Below are 15,861 nucleotides of genomic sequence, written 5' to 3' on the forward strand. Positions count from 1 at the left end.
ATACTTGACACTGCGCAGCATCTTTTTTAAAGGCAAAATTGGCAAAGTGTCTGTAGTGTCAGGTTCTGTCGAGCCTGAGGCCATTGTACAGGTCAAGGTGTAACGTGCAAAGTTGATCCTTCGTCTGCAAACTGCGTTACTCTTGCGTGTCACGTGACCGAAGTAAAATCGCAGCCTTTGCGATTAGAAAAATCTTGTTTTGTCACATCGCATTATTATCGCAAATGCAATTAATCATTCAGCCCTAATTCCACAGATGACTTCCCAGTGAGTCAGTTCCAAACAACACATTTAGCAAATGACTACACAAAATTCTCTGCATTGATGAGTCTTTTGTGTTCTCATGGAAGACACTGCCATATTAGAATGCTTTTCTCAAAACACCCTCACTTGAGTAAACACCTGTTGCTTTTGAATTAGCAATCATAGATTTAGCAATAAAAGGGCCAACGGTGGGCTCTCCTTTTTTGAAGTACAATGTGTGTAGAAGACTTATTTTCGTTTTCTATTGTTTCTTCTACATTTACAAATCCAACTGTGTTTGCTGAGGTGTATCACTGTCAGAAAATAAGTCCTAAATTGAGTCTGAAGTAAAACTGAAACAAATATAGAGTTAGTGTTTACCACTCATCAGTGTTTTACATTAACTATGTACATCAGTGTTCATTTTGGTTTTTAGAAATGTGCATTCATTTTATGGTGAGAAGATAGTTTGAGAAGTTGTTTTGAATGCCGTGTTTGCATTTGCAAAAGATTTGTGGAAATTGGGATTCTGTGTGCATGTATATAGGCCACGGTATATTTATAGAAAGTAACAGTGAGCAATTTAATTGCTCATTGTTGACAATGAGCAGCCTCTCCAAAGTATTTTGAACAAAGACAGTTTCTGTTCACTGTATGATTAAATGGTTGGTTTTCACTATCCTAATGTTTTATAATCACACCGATTCATTGTAGCCTGGGCTATTTTGATGTTTCAACCTTGACTCTACTGCTGTTCAACCCGTCGAGGTATCGTTCTGACTACAGGGCATGCGCACCGTCAGGATTGATCAAAGACTAGTGCAGAATAATCCCAAAATATGATCAGGTTGTTGTAGTCTACAGTAAACCATCCACGTTAGTGTTTACAGTAATTGCCGCTTTGTGCGGTATACGGACAAGGAATAGAAGCCATACGATGAAGAAACGTTACGTGGACGTCAACAGGATACGCAAAATGAAAAAGATCAAATTTACAGAGAAAATTTCTGAAAGGTAGGGTAACTAATTAGCCGTTACACCATATTTGTTGCTGAAATGCTCGATCTTCATCACCATCATCTGTCTACATCTTCTATTTCAAATTGCCCTATGTTTTAGATTAGTCTACATTGTATAAAAGACTCGAGGCTAGACTAGAGGGTGCAGTCTAAATTTGACGCCCACCTGCATTGTTTACGTTGATGTGTTATCGACTGTCAACATCCACTTCTAGATGAATGCGCGCAATAGCCTACATCATTTTTGAGAATTCTACATTGTACAATTGATTTATATTCTTAATATTGACTAATGATGATTCATGCTGATAAATAAACCCATTCCTCCCAATGTTGTGATTAAGATGCATCCTTATTAGGGCTACTGTTAATTTTAAGGTAACCGTATAATATTTTTGCCTATTATGGCAATACAATTTACGTAATAATATGAGGGCCGATATCGTTTTATTAGCCTACAAAATAGCCTATATGACGATATGTGAGGCACTATGGTTGTCTAGACGTAACGGCAATCGGTTCCCAGAGACAAAGCGTTACGGCAATGGCGTGCTTTCAAGGGCCTATAGTTTTTTCTTTGAAAATGCATGATCGAGTCCTTTTGTGCACGTTACACATTTGGATATTTGCAAAGATTGAATTATTGGCCAATTAGGTCTACAATTGCGTGGCATAGCCTACTTTTGTGCTTGTGGAAAGGGAGGGGGGTGTGGAAGGGGGAGGTTTAACTAGCTCTTACATTTAAGGTTTTCTTACATGCCTTCTTCCTATTCTATAAGGAGCGTGTGCTTTCATTATTTAAGATGCGCATAAAAGACATTCAGAGACACTCTCAATGGCATATGAGCCGTTGTCATGGTTACCAAACAAGTGGGGTATGATAGTAGCCCCACAGATAGCCTAGCGCTGGAACAAAGGAGTTGTTGAAACAATAGCCTTTAGCTGTGTCAAAGGGGAAGAAAATGTGGTCTGAAATTAAAATTTTCAACGTAATGACCCTAGCCTAGTCCTTTGGCCCAATTCACATTAAATTGTTCTCTTTATACAACATCACGTATTTTATTCTTTGTTTCGCAGCGCCTACACATTTATGAAGTTCATGATTGTGTGGACTTTAGTGCTCCTGGCAGATTTCATTCTTGAATTCCGGTTGGAGTATCTTTGGCCTTGCTGGTTATTCTTAGGGAGCGTCTACAGTACTTTCCACTGTCATGGCCTGGTAAGAACATCAGAGCTTCTGATTATTTGAAAATAAAAACATGAAAATACAGAAGTCAATAATGTTAAGCCTCAGTCCATTTTCACTGAAGCAAATTCACTCTTTGTTGCAGGTTATATGCGTTGCATTTGTCTGTGCTGCCTTTACCCTGGATGTCTTTTGTTTTATTTTTGTTCCTCTAAATTGGCTTTTCTTTGCGGCGAGCACCTACGTCTTGTTCAATTACATATGGCACACTGGTGGGTATACTACGGTTCACTGTTGGATTATTTTTATTTGGTGTAATATATATATATTTTTTTTAAGTTCTTTTTTTTAACGTATCCTATAGGAGCAAATGGTTCCTTTGATTGTATGGAACAAAGGTCCCAAAGGAACAAAGGTCAACCCAATATGTTATGTCTATTGTATGTGACCTGAAAATGTTCCTATCGATACTGATTCTATACAGCTCTAATTAACCCTGAGTGAATTTGTTTGGTTCATAATATCAGGCCAAGATAATGTTAAATTGTGAAATGGATTATTTTTCTCAGAAAAAGGCATCTGTATGTCAACGGTGTCCCTGTGGATTCTCCTTGTGTATACCGAGGCTTCACTCAGACTTAAAGACCTAAAGAACTCCCACGCCAACCTGTCTCATCTCTTTGCTGCACACTGGTAGGTCGATTCAGCACAAAGTGCTCACAGAGGAGGCTCCCTCAAGCAGAACTGAAACAGACTTGGTTGGTTGCAGATCCTTTCAAGTGTCAGGGCAATTGTAAAATTATTCTGCTCTGAATTGAGTGGTATTACAGTAAACAGAGACCTACAAGATGTTAGATTAAATCACCAAGTAGTCTACTGGTAGAATCTATAGAGATACTCTTGTACTTTATTGCTTGTTGTGAATGAGTTGAAATAGTCAGTTTTTTAATTTTGTACAATTATGTAATATATGTATTGTGTTTCAATACTAATGTTTCAAATAATTGTTTGTAGTGAGCACTTGTAACTGTCTTCTCACTGTTTGTTTGACCCTCAGCATTGGGTATCCTGTTGTCTACCTGGGGTTTGATGCCACCTGCTATTTCAGAAGCATCTTTAAGATGAGGACACAGAAAGCGGTCCAAAATGAAAATGACTTCCACGTGCACCTCCTTCAACAGTCTCTGCCTCCTGGGTTGCAGTTTTACCCCAAGTCTGTCACCGATAGCAACGGCAGTAAGTATAGACAAGCCCAGACATGACTGTTTACTCCTATTGATATTAGGAAACAATTAGGATTATCACTGAACAATAACGCATATCTTTTGCAGAATTCTTTTTCTAGTTATTAAAATAGGATCTGTAAATCTTCATTGTGTATGATTAATATATTTTTTTAATAAAGATTTAGAATAATATTTAGAACCACCTACTTAGGTTAGACAGCAACATGGAGAAAAATGCTGAGAGCAGAACCAAGTATTCCAATGCAACTGTACTTGACGCAAATGGCAAATAAACTAGAATTTAGAACATTTAGTGATATTGCACTTACCTAAAGCATCATGTGTTGACATTTCTGTTATTCTAACAGATGTTAATACTGTTATTATGGGTCGTAAAATTAGTTTTTTTTTCTTTTCACAGACCTGAAGTGGAGGCCCAAACCTGAGTCCACCCAATATCAATGTCAAAACGACACTGTGACCACTGATGAAAGACACACAGTGGACTGCCTTCAAATCCACAGCGAAAGCCACGGAGCGCACAAAAGTGTGGAGACCAGGCCAGGTGACTTAAACCATCCATCACCGTCATCCAAAATCAACTGCAGTGAGTCAAGAGAACCCACTTCAGAAGGAGCAGAGACCTTAGTAAACCCCAAAAATCTACCTCAGGATGAGCAGGGCAGCAAAGCGCCCTGGCCCTCTAAGAGCTCTCCGCCCAAAGCGCGTTGGACCCCTGCTAACACGTCTGCAGGGCCCACAGGCAAGGGTGACAAGAAGCAGAGGCACAGCTCCTCCAAAACAGTCAGTCCCATTCGGGACACAACCGACAAGAATGTCAACGCCAACCACAATCCCCACCTTGAGCAGATCACCAAGTAGGTTACTGTAGAGCTTACATTGGCTAAATGCCACTGATCTGTAAATGTGCTTCTTTCTTTCATCTCCTTTTTTTTCCATTTCTTTCATCTCCTTTTTTTCATATCTCTTTTTCTCTTCATTTCTCATTTTATGTCTCTCTCTCTCTCTCACTTTGTAGACTGGAGCAAGAGTTCAGAAGGTTGAAGGCGGAGCTACAGGCCAGCAGGCAGAATGAGCAGGAGCTACGCAGCCACGTCTGCAACCTGACCAACAGTGAGAGGAGCCTGAGGCCAGAGGTGTCTCTTCTCAGACAGTCTAATGACCTGCTCCAGAGCAAGTGAGTGTTCCTGCCTGCTGGTTACTAAGTAGTACTGTCATGTAAATCCCTGTCATGATCATCATGTGTCTAGTTCTAGTTTCTCCCGTCAAGACAGACAACTTCTTTTTCCAAGTTGTATATTATTACATTCAAAACCCATTGGAAAAATGCATCTTTCAGGCACAGTTGTCCCAAGGGTATGCTCTGCATACGCTATGCAACAAATGCTTAGACTAGCTTGTAATGTGTGCATCAGGATTCTGTGTGTGACCAAGACCAAGCAGAGAGACAAACAGACCAGCGCAGTGCTGGAGAAGAAGACCAGAGCTGAGACAGAGGCAAGGCTCTCTGTTGAGAAAATTCTAGCTGAACTTCAGGCTCAAAAACTGGAGGAGGCAGCTAGCTGTGCCCGTAACATGACAAACAGGTACAGTAGCAGTCTCATTCTCCTTCTATTGTTTGTTTCATGTAAAACTGTTCATCACAACACTCTGTATTGTTCTGTTTTGTGCCTTGCTAATATTTGTCAATACAAAATACAAGACTAAAAGTCTAATTACACAATTTGATAAATGTATGCTTTTAAGTCATAATCCACAGTTTTAGTAATTTACAGTTCGGTAAGGTGGTGCTGTTTCAATAGTTGTTAATCATGACCAGGCAACCATACTCTAGGTTTACTGTCAATTCTGTAGAGACTGATATGTTTCAGTGAAGATGAATGACATGCAATGTTGTTTTTTCTGTGTGACCTACCCACCTTGACTTTAAAGAAGTCCCCCTCTACTCAAAAGCTTTTCTCCATCTTCTACACCAGGCAGGAACACGCAGAGAGCCTAATGTTAAAGAAAAAAGCTAAAGATCTAGAGACAGAGTACAAACAACTACAACTGGAGTTTCAAGGGAAAGAGGGTCGTGTAATAGCTCTAGAGCAAGAAGTGGAGGTATTTTCTATATACTTTATACACATGAGTGGATTATTTGATAATGTTCGTGTTTGAATTTGTGACAGTGTTGTGTGGACCTTTTGTGCGATGCTTGTTGAAGTGGTACTGATTTGTCTGCAGTTTCAGAGATGCCCTAATGTAAATGTGAGAATTTTTGTTTGTCACCAATTTGAGAATGCTGTTTGTGGAATTGAATTCTGAGTAAGGGAATGCCGCTGATGGCCGTGATTTAGAATATTTTTATTTTTGTGTCATGTCAAGGCATCCTGAAGGTGGCACTTTCAGGGTTCCCACACATCCTGGAAAACAGTTTACCAATTTTCCAGTCATGAAAAACACATGTAAAATATGAGTAAAGAAAACATCTTGGAAAATCTTATTTTACGTTTTCTGAGAATGAACCACTAGAGTCAGAGTTTCAGAGTTTCTTAAAATAGATAACATAACCACCTGAAAGGGTTGAGTTCAGGGGCGTTGTTAGACATACAACTCTACTGGGGCACAGGCCCCTATTCATATCCATTTTTTTTCTTCCAAGCATGCTGCGCACAATGCACTACTCGGCTATAGAAACTCCCCTTGCTTAACCCACTATACAACAGTTCAGGGACAGCTTTCGCAGAGACATCAATAGTTAATGCGAGCGCACACGTTTTTTCGCCTTCATTTGAGCACAAATACTGTTTTTTTAGAGCTTCATGTAATAGTTTTTATGTTTTTGTCAAAATAAGATGATCGGTAGGCCTATCATTTAGAAACTTTCTTTAGTTTTGTAATTATTTCTTAGCCTACCTCAATTCTGACTTGTGTGCCGAGTGGCTATTTGGCAAGCTCAGAAGAGCATGCTGACATGGAATTCTGCGTGCATCGGTTTGTGTTTTCGATTAAACTGCTTTGATTTTACAAGCGTTGATTGGGATACTGCATTGACTTTTTCCGGGATTATCAATCTAAATTAATGCACAGACTAAAAGTAAATTGTTAAAACTCAAACTTGAGATTTTACTGGGGCACTGCAGATTTATAATGGGGCACGTGCCCCAGTAAAAAGGGTCTAACGACGCCCCTGGTTGAGTTATGTTCAGGAACATGCTAACAATGGATCACAATGGATCAATCTGTCATCGTTTCTAAGCATGTAATAGATGATTTCATAGATACGTTACAGCCATCGACTGCACATCTTTTAAATCAGACTTCCACAGAGAAGAACACAAGGGTATGGTGCGATTCCTCTCTGTCACACCAGCTAGGCCATCGCTGGAAATGTCTTGAAAAAGTCCTGGAAAGCGATCTTTAGAAAAGAGTGGGAACCCTGACTTTGTCGTTGCATCTGTCTGTATAGTATGCAGATTGTTTTTGTAAGTATGAGGTATTGCATAATTTAATGTCTTTGTTATCCTCTTTCACTGTGGTGATGTTTACCCCATAATGCATGCAGAATCAAAAGCCAAGCCTTTCATAAAACAGTGAACGTCTTTCACACAAGTACTTTTCAGTTTTAACAAGGAGAAAAATACACTTCCCTCTACCACCTTGTTGTCCATTAATCTTGTGAGACAGCTGGATATGCGAGATCAGGACCATGTGAAAATCCATCTTGCCAACATCCAATTAATCCGTTTGTGCCCAAACCACAGTGGGCTGAAGGACCAGTCAGCATCCTATGAGGAACTACTGGCACCTGCAAGTGTTTTTGAAGTTAGCTAGTGAGACAGATGATTCATCCAAGTATTTTGTGAAAATGCCAGCCCTTTTCCAAGGACGACTTCCCAGATAGTTATGTGTCACAAATAGGGTTGCAAAGGGGCGGAAAGTTTCCGGTAAATTTCCGGAAAGTTTCCACGGGAATTTTGGCTCGTGCCAAAGTATTTTTTTTTGTAAAAGCATATAACAGGGAACTTCAATGTAGTTGAGAACAAGACTATGCACGCCTAGCTCAGCTGGACCCTGAATGCAGCTGTTTGGGAACATTGTCTGCCAGAAACATAAACCTAAACGTAAAACGTTCTGTTGTTTTTGAACGTCTTTGTCATCAGTGTTGCGTCTGAACATTTCAGCCCTATGCCTGGCAAGTGTGAGAGCGCCGAATTGCGTAGAGGCCAAGAGCGGTATTGCAGACAGAGATTTCAATTATAGCTTGCAACATATTGAGACATTTTTGGAGATGTGAACTTAGTTAAAACTTTTTTACTATGAACTGAAGTATTTCATGTAGAAAGTGAACTTTCCCAACACTGTTTGTCATTACCTAGCATATTGATATTGACAAACATTTCTAGTTTATTCCCGTTAATTCCCATATATTCCCGTTAATTCCCGTGGAAAGTTTCCAACTTTGAATATTCCCGGAATTCTGCAACCCTAGTCACAAACCATCTGGTGAGTGAAATTAATTGTCCATCCTCAAAGATAATTAATTTGTATTTTTATGAAAATCTCCCTGACTGAAACACAGAATGCCCCCTGAGAAAGTTTTAATAATGTGGTCATTGTTTTTTGAATGGCTGGCATACCACTAATCCACCATCACTGTTGAAAACTGTTTTGTGGCGCTTTGGTTCCTAAATTAGATCAATTAAAACAATTCAATTTAAGTTACTAAAGTTAGTTCAGTTATGTTTGACATAAATACAGTAGAAGTTTGGGGAACCAAAGCGCAACCTCTGAGGCACTGATCTCTCCTCTGTCAGTTGTCTGTTATCTATAGCTGTCTTCACTCTGTTCTGGTCTCAGGCGATGGTAAGGTTCCGCTGTGTGGAGCAGGAGACCGAGGTGTTGCTGTCTGCCCTCGCCGCCCTGCAGGAGAAGGCTCAGCACCTGGAGTACAACTTGAGCGCTGAGACTCGCATCAAACTGGACTTGTTCTCAGCTCTAGGAGATGCGCGCAGGCAGCTAGAGATAGCACAAGGTCCCCAGTCCTCTCACCCATTTTTTAAAACTGTTAATTTAGTGTTCTGTATGAACTGTTTTACTTGACTATACATTGTAGCACACTCTCTGTTTGTCCAGTAAAAAAACATTGAATATAAAACACAAAAGAGTTGAGAGAAAACATTCTATTAACAAATGTCTCTGCCTTACAGGGAGAGTGATGAAGCAGGACAAGGAGATTGGAGAGATGAAACAGAAAATTGCGGAAGTCATGGCTGTCAGTCCAGGCATGTCATACTTGACCCCTCGCCCGGCTGTGCCACAGTACCTCACCAAGTTCCTCAACTCTGAGCACTACATGCTAAACCCACGAGCGCTCATGTACCAGTGTTTGAAGAAGTGAACCATCCCCTAGTCAGAAGCCCCTGGAGGACATCATGGCAGTCCTTGGCAGGTCCATCTGGAGCAGAGAGGACGACACTAAGAACTTCCCTGACGATGTCACAGAGCTCAACCTCCAGCAAACAGCCTTAAACATTCATAGTACATCTTCACAAATCTATGCTTTGGCAAACAAAATGCCTTTGGCTGCACAGCTGGTGATGAATTAAAGAGATATCCTAAATTGATGTTGAAAATCTTATATTGAGTTCCCTTGACATGAGGGAAGACAATTTCATTGTCCTTTTGGATTTCCAGTGAAGAGTAGTAGATACTATGCTGGTGGTGTGTAATGGGTGAAATAAGACTATGTTCAACTTACATTAAACAATGTGAACTAGGCCTGGTGGAACCCCTATCTCTTGGCAGCTGTCTGTTCTAATGTTGTATTAAGTTTATAACTGTATTAATTGGCTGTTACGTTGTATAAACAGCTTTTATTCAACCTACAGTATGATCTGCAAGTTGCCCAACCCTTGGCTCAGTCCACTGACCTTAAGGTCCTTTGGACAGTCATTTTACAGACAGAACAAACCGCCCCAAGTACCTGCCATCTTCAGTGATCTGAAAGGATGCTGTGGTGTTTTAATGGTAGATGTTACATTTGTCCATAGAACAGTTATAGATACTTTGGCCATTGTGAATAACATGGGCATAATAAGGAACTGAGTGGACCAAAAGTACTAGATGTGCAGCATTTGAGAATTTCTCAAAAATTGAATTTTTGTGCCTATTACTTTCAAAATGGGAAGTAAACACTATTTAACGTAAGACAGTAATGTGTTTGAATTGAAGTGCTATGTACTGTTTTTGTAGTCTTTTTTAAAGCAGTGTAAATAAATAAATAACACCCTGAATTGTTTATAAATTGGGGAATTCAAGAAATAGATGTTGCAATTTTGGTATCTTTTTGTTTAGATTTAATGTTTACAGGATGTTTTTTACGATTTTTTTTAGGTTTTATGTAATTTTCACATGAAAATGTACTGCTTACATTTACAAGTTAATGTGTTTGACTCAGCATGACTTAAATGTTCAATAATATAATTCCTATTTCTTTGAGCACAATATGTGTGACCTAAAGTTGTGCAGTGCGTAACATACTAGTTACAAGGGCTAAAGTTTCTTGCTGAAAATATTTTGAGTCAGCAAATTAATAAATAATTTTAATGAATCGCCTCAAAATGTTGTCAGTTTTATGTAAAATAATACAGGCCAGTTGACAGATTTTTGGAGGCACTTTCTGTACTCAATTAAAGCACTTACCATGTATTTTATGGCACCAAAGTCCATTGGAAAGTCTAACATTAAGTACTATAAGTTTGTTCTTAATAGACAATACATCAAACACCATTTCAATGCATCTCTATAATTCAGCTGTGGACCAGACTGCTCTTAATGACTCAAGGACATATAGTACGACGTATAGAACGAGTACAACTCATTCAAGGTTTGAGGTAGTAACAACAGCCTCAAACCATTCCACAACTGCTAGAGGTTTTTGCTCGGTGTACATCACTTCAGCACTTGTTTCTCTGGGCTGACTGTATTTAAATGCCGTTGGTTTGATGCTGGTTTGTTACCAGACTGTTGATGACTTTCAGTTTAGTCAACCAAGTATTATTGTGCCAGAGTAACAAACGCTGTCCTTTCGTCTAAGAATAAACAAATACATCTAACGATAAAACCTCAAGTTCAGAATTTAAGCAAAATGTGTGCCCAACTCCTGGTTAACACCAAGGACTTTATGTGAAATATAGTGCCTGACAGACTAAATTTGGTTCAACGGGCAGAACTATTCCATAATTTATCGGGTTTAATTTATCGACCACATTTTCTTATCAGACCGATAACATTAAAAATAAACATTTATCAGCCGATACCAATATGGCTGCCGATATATTGTGCATCCCTACTTCAGTATCATAAACGTTTCAGGTGTTACCTGGTGTCCCACAGGGCTCTGTCCTTGGACCCCTCCTCTTCTCCCTGTACACCACCTCACTTGGACCAATCATCACCTCCCATGGCTTTTCCTACCACTGCTACGCTGACGACATGCAGCTGTCCCTGTTGTTCCCTGTGGTGAGTCAGGTGGCTGAGCGGTTAGGGAGTCGGACTAGTAATCCGAAGGTCGCCAGTTCGATTCCCGGTCATGCCAACTGACGTTGTGTCCTTGGGCAAGGCACTTCACCCTACTTGCCTCGGGGGAATGTCCCTGTACTTACTGTAAGTCGCTCTGGATAAGAGCGTCTGCTACATGACTAAATGTAAATGTAATGTTCCCCCCAACTGATCCGGGGATTCAGCTAGAATCAAGGCCTGCCTCACTGACATCTCAGCCTGGATGACCAAGCACCACCTCCAGCTCAACCTTGCCAAAACAGAAATTCTCATCATCCCGGCAAAACCCTCCATCTCCCACGATCTCTCAATCACCCTGGGATTGGCGATGTTGACCCCTTCATCCTCTGCCCGGAACCTTGGGGTTACCATGGATGACAAGCTCACCTTCACGGCCCACATTGCTGCAGTCTCCCGGTCATGTAGATTCACCCTCTAAAACATCCGGAAGATCAGGAAATACCTGTCTGAGCATTCCACCCAGCTGCTAGTCCAAGCACTTGTCCTCTCCAAGTTGGACTACTGCAACTCTCTTCTTGCCGGTCTCCCAGGATGCGCAACCCGCCCTCTCCAGAGGATTCAGAACGCAGCAGCCCGCCAGAGGCCTGTTCCATAAAGCGAGTTTACCGAATAAGCCAGACTTATGTCAGTTAGTCAGACTAATTTCTAGTTCATTCGGTTCCATAACGCTATCTCAACGTAGTTCGAACTCGGTTACTATGGCAACTTAGGCTGCGAAACTAGTCTGGTCCGGGGCAGGCTAAACTGTCAGGCTTAGCGTGACTTGGTGCTTAACCAGACCTTCCTGTAACACTGACCCAACGGGAAAACGATGATTTACCACGGATATTCTCATTTTCTTATTCTCATCAGTTCAATATGTTCAACATTGATAGAAAATCAACTTAAATACCCTACAACATTTAGCCTAATGCATTAAACGATGATGAACAATGATTTGATACACGCCACGTTAAACGTAGCCTATGGCTTGCCTAGTTTGTGATTTCAAATGTTTAGGCATCAGGCATAGGCCTATCTCAATCTAAATGATCTGAGTATAATTAGCATAGCTGTATAGTTGTTAACAGTAGTATACAATTGCAAAACAAACCTAAATCCATAGGCTACATCTATATCCTCTATTTTCCCGACACAACCATGTTAAAAAGTTAGGCTATTGGGTAATGTATTGATTAATAGTAGGCTATTTATTTAAAACAATGTCAAAAAAGTAAATTTACATGTGTTTAGAGGGTGTCTGTTTTTTAATCAACGAAGTAACTAAAGGTCTAAAAAAGGACCGTGTGCATTGCTTTTGCCGTGGTGGATGCTTAAGAATAGGGTGCACGCGCAATTAGCTTGACTACTTAAATCTGACTTGAATTAGTAGGACTGCTTGAGCTGAAATTGGCCTTTAAGGAACCGCTTTACATTTACATTTAACAGACGCTCTTATCCAGAGCGACTTACAGTAAGTACAGGGACATTCCCCAGAGGCAAGTAGGGTGAAGTGCCTTGCCCAAGGACACAACGTCATTTGGCACAGCTGGGAATCGAACTGGCAACCTTCAGATTACTAGCCCGACTCCCTCACCGCTCAGCCATCTGACTCCCTTTAGCCTCGCTTGACTTGTTAAGCTAATTCAAGTCTGGTTTGGGACTGTAAGTCCAACTTATTTGAGCGGCCTTTATGGAACAGGCCCCTGATCTTCAACATACCCAGACGCTCCCATGTTTCAAAGTTAGGTAAAAAACCTTTTTGTTTAGTCAGTTCTATGACTGCTAAAGTGTGTGTATGTACTTTTAATGTAAACCTGAAGCGTGTGTCTGTATATGTGTCATACATAAATTTAACCTTTTGCTGCCTAAGCCAACATTCCAAACATTCCATATGCTGTTGAAATATGATATTCATATTAATATGCAAATTTTATGAATTTTCATATTAAATCATACACCTTAACTGTTGACACCATATTGAAGAACAGAACTAGGGGATTTTTATGATGTGAATAAATATATGATTACTTAAGGCAAATCATATTTTATCAAGGTGATTTCAGGCAGCCATTTTTTACAAAAACTTCTCCATCCACCATACCTCATCAGACAACTTCATTTTTAACCACTTTAATTACAAGATGGAGGAAAACTTTGAGCAGGTGGAATATCCACACATCTGTGGGCAATGTGGAACAGAAGATAGATTAGAAATATCATATTTTGATTAAAAGTTATGACCATTCTAGTGACTACATGGAAACACGTGGAAACATGGGGGAAACCTACATTTCTCTGCCCCAAAAGTAGCTAGCGCTATGGCTGGATACTCCTCTCGATAACTAAAAAACGTTGGAGTTTCTTCCACAATCGACCGAATTGGCCAAACAAGGCATGTACATTTAGCTTACAGTGTATATAATCTAGCTAGTTAATGTTGTTTTTCTAAGTTTTTTAGAAATCTGCTCAAATCGAGGCTAAACAGTGCTACTAACGTCATTACTGCCTGTCCTGCCGGACACGGCAGAACGCGAGTTTTTTTCTGGAAAAAACTCGCATCACTCCCACAAACAAATTCTTCGTATGTAAAAAGTTTAGACTTTTAATTGACAATATTGACAACACATATTAATAAACTTGTCTTTACTCAGAATATCGTCTCAGATTTCAATTCGAAGCTGTAAATCTAACACTGTAGGCAATCTCCCATGGTCTCCGCTCTGGCTCCGCCTCGAAAAACAATGGCTGCCGTTGCAGACGATACATTTATTTCCCCCTCCCAGTAACCCCTTAACCAATGATATGTACTTTGAGCTTAACTTGTCATGAGTATCTGGCAGTTTTCAGAAATAAAATCGGTGATTGGACGGCAAAGATATTAAGGCGGGTCTTATGGGTCTTTTTTGACCCATATTTGAATGGGCCGGCTAGATAGGGTTAAATTACAAATAAAGCTTCTATATGTCCATGGAGGCCCGACTTGATTCTACAAATAAAGTAAACCTGTTACTGTATATTGTTACTGTTATTGTTACTGTTACTAGTTTGAGACGACGGGGGACGGGGCATTCTTATTCGTATAAGAATAACATATTTTAGAGTTTCTCTTCCCTGGAGCAGATTTCATGTTCCAACCGAAGGGGGCTGGCGCTATCTTAGTGTCTGCTCTGCTAAATTACTGCACTAGTCCACACTTGACCGGTGGGCACCTCGTTCTAATATTACTGTAACTGTTAGTTGCTCCTGGCATTCTCTAACCCCTGCTCTCCTCTCTCTGTCCCGAATCCACACATCCCCTGTGGTGTGGGGGGTTTGAGCTGTCAGCACCTGCCGGGTCATCAGTCTGCCAATGTTGGACCTGGTCGCCAGTGGACATCGATCTGTGACGGTCTGCCAAAGCTGGATCTAGTTGCCAAATGGGCACCAGTCTCCCTGACGGACAACAGTGAGTCCCGTGAGTAAACAGTGAGTTTATTTGAATAGGTGTTTCAACACCCATTGACACTTCCCTGTTGTATGACTATGTTTAGCCTGTGTTCTGCAGCTCTCTTTCACTGACCGTCTCTGGAGGAGAGAATCCCTCACTGAATTGCTCCTCCTAAGGTTTCTTCAATTTTTTCTCCTCTAGTGAGTTTTTCTGGGAATTTTTCCTTGTCTTCCTTGAGGGTTTAGGTTGGTTGAGGGGCAGATCTATGGGCGTATGTGAAGCCCTCTGTGACATTGCTTGTAAAAGGGCTATACAAATACATTTTTATTTGATATTACCCCGCTCTTCATCTCCCTCCACTGGCTACCCATCACGGCCCGCATCAGATTCAAGAACCTGGTACTGACCATCCGAGCGGTGAACGGGACTGCACCTGACTACATCCAGTCTCTCCTCCAACCTTACACCTTCACTCGCCACCTTCGGTCTTCTTCTGACAACCATCTGGTGGTCCCACCTCTCAAGAGTGCCCACTCCCAACCCAAGCTCTTCTCCTGTCTGGCCCCCCAATGGTGGAATCATCTCCCCACCTCCATCAGAGACATTGTCTCTCCACCTTCAAGAAAAAGGCTAAAGACGCACTTGCTCCGGAAGTACAACGGTACTTAGGAAAGATTTGTTGGATCAGATGTTAGTTTATTTCCTCCAGGAACACTTATTGAGGGACTTGTTGGTTAGTTGTAACTGATTGAACTACTGTGCTTGCTGTGAATTATATTATTGTTGCTTGCTTTCCTCCAGGTACACTCTAGCACTTTCGAAGTTCATGTTGTTTAATTTGTAATGTTTAACTACATGCTCTTCTGGTTTTTCCCATTGGCACTTATTTGCTTTTTACAATGTATGCTTCACTGTCGATTTGAAAGACAATTGGACTGTCCTGAACTATCCCTCCCCCCCCCCTCTCAACACAGTGACGGCACTCTCCATTCACGAGGGTGAAGTTAACAGACTCTTCAAGAGGCAGAACCCACGCAAAGCAGCTGGGCCAGACACTGTCTCTCCGGCCATCCTCAAGCACTGTGTTGACCAGCTGTCTCCGGTGTTCACCTACATCTTTAACACCTGGAGACATGCCATTTGCCAGTCTGTCTCAAGTCCTCCACCATCATCCCTGTGCCCAAAAAGTAA

General features: G+C 40.9%; 1 protein-coding gene across 1 annotated transcript; it reads left to right on the forward strand.

Annotated features, from left to right (window-relative positions):
- The first annotated feature begins 1,177 nt into the window (after positions 1-1,177).
- On the forward strand, positions 1,178-9,093 carry si:dkey-12h9.6 (macoilin-2). The gene is made up of 11 exons (XM_067241806.1): positions 1,178-1,257; positions 2,340-2,481; positions 2,594-2,720; positions 3,018-3,141; positions 3,506-3,684; positions 4,096-4,552; positions 4,714-4,872; positions 5,111-5,281; positions 5,672-5,798; positions 8,538-8,712; positions 8,888-9,093. Exons 1-11 carry the CDS (start codon positions 1,181-1,183, stop codon positions 9,076-9,078), a joined length of 1,929 nt encoding a protein of 642 aa, XP_067097907.1. The 5' UTR covers positions 1,178-1,180; the 3' UTR covers positions 9,079-9,093.
- The last annotated feature ends 6,768 nt before the right edge of the window (positions 9,094-15,861 follow it).

The sequence above is a fragment of the Osmerus mordax genome, chromosome 8 (assembly GCF_038355195.1).
Source record: "Osmerus mordax isolate fOsmMor3 chromosome 8, fOsmMor3.pri, whole genome shotgun sequence".
Lineage (NCBI taxonomy): Eukaryota > Metazoa > Chordata > Actinopteri > Osmeriformes > Osmeridae > Osmerus > Osmerus mordax.